Consider the following 8,028-nt stretch of genomic DNA (forward strand, 5'->3'; position numbering starts at 1 on the left):
GATAAAGCCTGGGAGAGAATACAGGGGAGAAGGAATGCACTTCAAGGTGAAAATGAGAACCTGGGTGTCACCACAGGTCAGGAACAGCCCAACTCCATTCCTGTGACACCCCCTCGGGTAATGAAAAGGGTTTGGGGCTTTGCCTTTGTGAAAACCCCAAGTTACAGCTATTCATTTGTAAAAGGAACAAAGTTAACAGGAAAGAAGGGAGCTCTCCCTTCCTTCCCTACGCAGCGTCACGATACACAGAACTAAGTGCAGGAACAGACCTATGCACCATTTCCACAGTTTTTGTTGATTTTCTTATCTTAGGAGCAGGCCAAGTTTCCAAGGAATTTAAATACATATCAGATTGCATTTCCAGGAATACTGGAGCACAGAGCAAATACTCCACTCAGTATATAAAGCGCTTCAGGAAGCAGCAGTTTGGTGAAGCCACAGAGTGAACCAGGTAAAGCTTCAGAGCTCTTCTCTCTTCAGCTGGTCTGCCCCTGTGACTCCCCTCCACCAACCTCTGTTCCAGTTACTTCATCTCAGCTACAGAAGGAAACTCAGTAAGCAACAGACTCTTTTGGGCAGGATATTCTTACCTTTATAAAACTCATGTGTGGTTTATACATTCATCTTTAGAAAGGATTTCAGGTCGTTCCAGCCAGGAGAAATGTTTTGACTGGATCTGGATTCAGTTAAATGCAGAGGCTGTAAAACAGGATTAATTTTCCAACTTTTGTTTCCAGGCTTGCCACGCTGCCTCAGGAAGTTAATCATGTTTCTCAGAAGCACTCTGCTGGGAATTCTTCTTTTCGGCATCCTCTGGACAGAAACTGCTCTGGCTGGCTCTAGTTTCTTAAGCCCTGAATATAGAAGAACACAGGTAAAAAGCTTCAGAAACATAACTTCTTGAGATTATCCTCCTCTGTAAGACTTTACAACCACCATTCTTTGCAGGATTCAAAGAAGCTTTTGTAAGACAGAGTTTCTGGAAGAGGAAAGGGTTATTCCAAAGAACTTCTGTAACAAACCAGTAGTGTAGTAGTCATGCTGTGAGAGTACATACCTAATCCCACCCACTGAGAATTAATAATCTGAAAAAAAAAGAAGAACCATTTAAGAGAAAGCATTAATTTAAATAATTTGTTGGCATCTTCTTTGGAAATTAACTGTAAGGTGCTTGTTCTTTAATGACCCTTAAACCAAATGCCCATTCAAGTGAATGCGGCCATAGTAGTGTGGTTACTACAGACCTACGTGCCAGCCATACCCAAGCTCATTTGCTGCAGCTGTGTTAATTGTCAGCTCTGACTTCCCCACTACAGACTAGTTTGGTTGTGGAGAGCACACACTGACACAGTTCTGCTTGCCTTCTAGCAACGGCAGGATGCAAAGAGACCCCCAGCACAGCCACAGCGCCGTGGCACGGCCGGCTTCTGGGATACCGATGAAGCAGGGGCAGGTGATGACACCAACAGCATTGAAATCAAGGTCTGTGTTTACTCTTCTTGCTCACCTACAAGTTTAAGAGGTGGGGTTGGGTAACAATTCCTGTCACAGGAGGCAAAGTAAAGCTACAACCATGTTTAACTGCAAATGCAGATAGGAAAGAGCCCAGGAAAACTGCCAGCACTGGTGGGATGAAATTTAGCTGCAGTAATTCAGATCACAGGCTCCTGTCCAGGGGACACTGACATTTCAGAACTAACACAGTGATGGGAGTTTCTTGTCAAGGCTTTTTCCCTCTGGTTTGATGTGCAGTAACTATACACCCTGCTTTGGGGATTCTGATTCCATGGCTCAGCACTAATGAGTGAATATACAGGATAAGATTTTATACTTCTTGCTTATCACCATTCCCACAAATAGCATGGAGTTCCAGTGTCCTTGTGCAGGACTTGTCTGTTAAACTCTGTCTTTTGATGTGTTTATAGTTCAGTGTTCCCTTTGAAATGGGCGTCAAGGTAACAGAAGAAGAGTATCAAGAATATGGACAATTGCTGGAGAAGATGCTAGGGGACATACTTGAGGAGGATCCTAAAGGTACTGCCAGGCAAGTCATAAAGGCAGAGCTTTAAAACCCCACCAAAAAACCCCCCAACACCACAAACCAACTTCTGTTGCCTAATTTGTCACATAAGACATTCAGAGCAGCATTTCAGAAGTGACTGGGCCTAACCCACCACCAAGAGAACCGCTGAGTACCTGATGTTCAGAAGCTGCTAGCTGTGCTTTGAAGAATCACACTGATAAGGCAGAAGGGAAGGCTTCCTTCCCCTACACTGCCAGTCTTCCCTACGCACCCTCAGATCCTTGCAGTTCCCTGTTTTCTCAGCTAAAACCGTCACCATTTCATGGTAAAAAGTATTAAGAACATTACTGTAGCCAAGACAGTCCTAGCAGAGGCACTGCTAACTTCTGATAGCCAGCTCCCACCACAAGCTTTTCCCTGTACAGCCTGCCATACTTTGCCCTCACATTGAGCTCATCTTTATGAATTGCTTTAATTTATGTCAGTATTAATTCCTGCATTACACATTCCAGCTACAAATTTCGTCATGGTCCCGCTTTCTCCCTGCTTTTCAGGTCCCCAAACCATCCCCCAAGCTTGTGTCACCATTTCCCTCTGAACTTCTTCTGAAGGGCTTCAGATATGGCCCTCATGCAGGAGAGAGTCATATGTATAGGTGACGTGCCCTTACACACTGTAGCTGCATGAGAGCCACCTTATCTTCTGCCTTCCCTTGAGCACTTGTTGAACTTACTGATTACTGAAACTGGGTTTTCAGAAAAATATTAAGACTTTCAAAATAATCTTTATTTTTTGCCTTTTCAGAAACCCGGATGAAAAACTGAGGCAAGATGAAGGACAGAGTCAGCACCAGATGTCCTGATTTAAGGTTTCCTTCAAAAGGGACTGATGCTGATTCCACAACTGGAGGAGGAAGGATGTGAACCCAAGCAGTTTGCCCTGACAGACCTTGGACCAGATTATCTTTTAAGGAAGAATACACAACCTAGAGCAAAAGAGAGACAGGGCAAGGTTAATCACAGGCTGACACATAGGCTTTACCTTTCCTTAGTAAATATAGTGATGATTCTAAGTGACATATCTGAAGTCTACAAACCAGCAGAAGCCTCTTCTTACACTTCTATACAACCTATAATAGAGAATAAAGCTTATGCTGAAACTGCAGTTGCCTTGTGGGGTTGTTTTTTGTTTGTTTGCTTAAGAGTAGCTCCAACTAGATAGTTCATGGGATAAACTACACAGACTAGATGGACAAGGACCCAACTTTCAGTTGTCAAATTTGCTTAATTTCCAAAGGGTTTGTTAATATGGATCTGATCAAGGAAACCATCCAGTACCTCTTCCAGTTTAAAACAAAAAAACCTCTGGAAAACTGGTTGGGGTTTTTTTTTTCCCTACTTGCCTGGATTCAGAACTGTATCCATACCAGTGCACATGTCAGAAGTGCAGGGCAATTTGTCAGACCGTTGAATGCACAAGCCAGCAGGCTCCAAGGCAGTGCATGTTCTTCTCTGTACCTCAGCCCACATGGACATCTGACAATCCACGAACTTCTCCTAGAATTCCCTCCTGAAGACATTCCATAAAGTACTCCTTTACAATGCAATAAATGCAAATACAATTGCAGCTTTTACTAGGCAAGTTCTGTTTCCTGTCTCAGAATTAACCACCTAAAGAAAGGGATCCCTTTGATGCCACAAGCTCTGTCTTGTGCTATGCTGCACCAGAAGGCCCGTGAGAGAGTGAAGGGAAAAATGTATTATGAAAGGAGCAAACAGGTCTCAGAAGCCTGGCCTGGGGTAAGGACGGGGTCAGGATGTACACAGTACTTTCTGAAACCCACTTTGAAAGGGAAGAGCCAGGAAGAGCCCTGAAGCTGCATTTATTACCCTGAACTCTAATCATCGCTTCCCCAGCAGATCCACGGCTTGTGTTGGTTTTATCTTTGATGTTTCCCAAGCATATTGCATGGACACAGGCAGCCAGCAAGCTGCCAAGCCGTACAGGAAGGAAACAGTCAGTCAGGGGTACTAGATAAGGCCTTAAAAGAAGCAGCACTGCAGTTTGGGTTGCTCTTCTGGGTTTCTGACAGACTTCTACTCACTTGGAGTTAGGAGTGCGGCCCAGCTAGGCTACAGGCCGGACCTGAGGCACAGGCACTGCACTGCTGCTTACCCAGGACAGCACTCGAGGGGTCTATTGAAAAGGGGGGGGGGGGGAAAAGGCAACCCCACCGCCCCCAGCTGCTCCCTGGGGCTCCCCAGAAGGAACCTGGGGCTCCCCAGAAGCAGCCTGGGGCCCTGACGCCCGGGGCGGTTTCTCCGTTGCAGACATAGAATCGGCCTCAAGAGGGTAGCACAGCCAAGCGCTGCGGGGCGGGCCCGGGTGCTTCCACGCCGGCTGAGGCTCCCTCTTTTCTTCCACGTATCCCGCCAGAGAGATGTCCTGTACCCTCTCTCTGCTGTGGAAGCGGCGCAGAGCCGTGTGCTGCCCGGGGACTGCAGCCCACGGGAAAGCGATGGCCGGAGGGCCGAGCGCTGGGCCGGCGTGGTTACCGGGGCCTGGCTGCCGCCACAGCTCATCTGGGCACCTCATGGAAGCCAACTCAGCCCCTGTCAGCTGGAAACCATTACCCCTAGCCCGAGCTAGCAGAGGGCAGGTAGCACCCGATGCCCCATTTCAACAGCATAAAGTGTCTAACAATAGAACACACCAGCATTTGTCTGCCTGAACGAGAGTACAACATGGCCCTGCACCACAGGGTACCGAGGGTCAGGCAACATCACCGAGTTACCCAGATTAAAAGCAGTACATAAAGAGAATGGAGTTGGCTCTGGCCAACACAAACTCAACGAAGGTTATGGTGTTGTAGCCTCACACTTCAGGATAAAAATCTGCCTGTTAGAAAGTCCGAGGGTGAAGAGAAACAGTCAGTGACAGCAACAAAGCAGAGCAGAAAAATCTCTGCTGCCAGCGAAGGATTTTTACATCAGCTTTATGTTTACAAGTGAAGCACTTTGTCTATCCATTGTGTTAATTCTTGCAGCTTGTTACAAGAATGGGAAGTGAAGATTTGGAAGACTTCTACAAAGCAGCATTGCTTCATAACTAAAAATAGGGAGTGACAGGGATGAAGCTCGAAGTTTTTTGAGTAAGTCAACAAATGATGTTAGACTGCCCTCCAAGAGTTATTAACTGGAAAAAAAAAAGGAAACTAGGTTTAAAACCTAAATTTTCATTTACACACACATCTACAGGCTTGTTTTGATAGAAAAACTCAAGACTACAAGAAACCGCTGGCTACTGAAGTACTGCAGGACTGAATGATGGCAAACAGTGACACTATGTAATCATACATGTGTATGTATTAAAGACTATGTGTAAATCTTTGAGCTTTTAGACACAGGTAACCATTAATTGATGGGGTATAGCAAAGAGTGCCAGGGCCATCCCTTGGCAGCTGGGGATGCCTAGGCAGGAGCCCCACACCTGGCCCCTAGGTAGGACCCCACCTCTGGTCAGGCCCCCCACCTAGGCCAGGCCCCAGGCCCTGGGCCCTAGTACCAGGCCTCAGGCCAACCCCACTCCTACCACCCTCCCACTGCTCCACAGCCACTCCCACTCAAAGTAAAAACACAGGTGCTTAACAAGGGATGACAAGCGAATAATTGTGTTTGTAGCAATAATTGCTAATGATCAGGTGTGTGCAGAGAGGCCTGGAGCTGCTCCCCCACCAACACCACTTCACCTAAAAACTCGTGTTTTTCTGTGCTGTAAATAATGAAAAATCAGGCTGCAAAAAATGAAAAATCAGGCTACAAACAGAGGGGTTGTTTCCTTTTTTTATTATTATTCGCAAAGGTGTTAGTAAATGTAATGTATACGTTTGCCAAGTTGAGATTAGAACACACCTTCCAGGGAACAGCCGGGTCATGTCACAGAGTACCACCTCTGTAACACCACACAGCGTCTTCTGTGTGTTACCTTAGGTACTCACACAACTCCTGAGACCATCGATATCACATCAGAGCATTTTAAAACTAACATGGAACAAGACAAAGAACAATTTCATTTTGTGCCTGCAGGAGAACCAAACCTCTAAAGCATTTTTGTGACTGAGAACTGTGCCTAAATTCTGTTTCTCAATTCAAAACCCTTCGGTTTTCCTTTCAGCTCTGGGGGGTGTCTGTGTGCGTTTCTTGCTGGGAGACACCAGGGGCTTTTACCACGGATCTCCCAAAATATACAGAGGAAAAACAAAAAAATACCTAGGAAAAGCAATGAATTCTCAGCACCATCAAGTATCTTGATTAATCCTCACGTAGAATTAAGCAGTTGTTGACCAGTCTGAACGCACTCAATGTTTCCTATGTCAGTATCAATGTTTTCTTGGTTTGATTCTGGTAAAATAAAAGACCTGACAGTGGCAAATACATAAACAGTATCCAAGGCACTTAGAATTAAGGAATTTTACCATATTTTAGTGTATGAATCAATTTGATAAATACATAGACGATTCTAATACTCTGCTCTTAGTTAAAATACTTTTACTTGCTCATGACAGTACCTATCATGAACTAGAAACTGTACAAATGTAGAAGATAGGGGGCCTTGCTCGCAGACCTTTGTGAAAGCTAGGAAAACTAGCTTGTTGCACAACTCCAATGAAAATAATTACATATAAATCCCTATTTTTTTCATATCCTCTGAACTCCACTGTGAACATTAGCCATTTCCGTACATCAGGCCCAACCACCTGTGCTAAGGAGGCAGCAGTCACCTGTCTGTAAGCTGAGCTATGAGTTCTGATAGTTCTTTCTGTGGATAATAAACCTGTATTTCCTCAGACTGCAAAAGAGCAGAATATGCCAACAATATTACAATTAATAAATAGTCATAACAACAATAGTGACACTTTCTTAAGGGGACTTTCCCCTGATAATAAATATGGCAGCTTATAAGTTCCTGGTTTGGTTTTCTTTTTAATTTATTTTAAGTGTGACCCCCAAGGCTGCCCCCAAGGCTGCCAACGCTGGGTAAACCAAGAGACACACAAAATGATGCATGGTGAACATGGCACCATGAACAGGTCCACCTACTAGCTCATCTCTCACCAATTCTTAATCCCACTGCCAAAACAAATGTAAAAAATTCAAATTTCAAGTGACCTATGACAAAATCAAAGATATTTTAAAGTAAAATCTTGTTCCTAATCCAAAATATGCAACAGTTACCACACGAAACACAGTGAGAAATCTTAACATCTAAAGGACACTTAGAAAAAAAGTATCTTCTGAAAATACTCTTACAAAGTATTAAACACTGACTTAGAGCTCCTGAAAGCTTAAACTAAAAGGTTAGGCTTCAAATGGCGTTTTATGTATGTATGTAGTAGAGCAGCTCATAGACCAGACTAATGTGGCTTAAACTACTTACAACTATGCTCAGTGCAACTCAAATTGAGATTGAATCATGTAGAATTCATCTGAGAACTTGAAAACCCCTTCCCCCCATTGGGGATGCAATGTATTTGAGGCTGTGGCCTAAGAATCTGTGAAATGGGATCGATTCACGTGAAAACCGAAAGCATCTCCAAGCCCTCTGCAGTTTTCTCCCTTCTTGTGCACAATGAAGGGTATTCCCAACTAGCTGCTGGTCAGCATGTGCCCTGCACCTCCCAGGACTGTGTTTTTCAGTAAGGCACACGGTATTTGTGGATGTGCTCTGAATACACTGCACAAGTTATTCTGGTGATTGTTTGCCGTATTGCTGTATCGGTTTAGGTTGCAGATGGAAAGGAAGAAGGCATTCCTGTTCAGCATGGCATTGTGCTTTAAGCTGCTTTAGAACAGACATTCTGCTTTCTTCAGTCTGGGCTAATGTCTCTGATCCAAATCTGCTTCTGGACCTTACAGGAAAGGTACACTTTCACCATCTTTCTCCTGGACACACAGTCCTTATTTCTCCTCCTTCTGAGCGGTCCACTGCTAATAAATCCATACAAT

General features: G+C 44.6%; 1 protein-coding gene across 1 annotated transcript; it reads left to right on the plus strand.

Annotated features, from left to right (window-relative positions):
* Nucleotides 1–766: 766 nt before the first annotated feature.
* On the plus strand, nt 767–4,672 carry GHRL (ghrelin and obestatin prepropeptide; the record flags this gene model as incomplete). Its single annotated transcript, XM_084269542.1, has 5 exons — nt 767–874; nt 1,378–1,482; nt 1,926–2,034; nt 3,984–4,039; nt 4,460–4,672. 5 exons carry the CDS (start codon nt 767–769, stop codon nt 4,670–4,672), a joined length of 591 nt encoding a protein of 196 aa, XP_084125668.1.
* Nucleotides 4,673–8,028: the final 3,356 nt, after the last annotated feature.

This window comes from Gallinula chloropus (assembly GCF_964237585.1).
Source record: "Gallinula chloropus genome assembly, chromosome: 12".
In the NCBI taxonomy this organism is placed as follows: Eukaryota; Metazoa; Chordata; class Aves; order Gruiformes; family Rallidae; genus Gallinula; species Gallinula chloropus.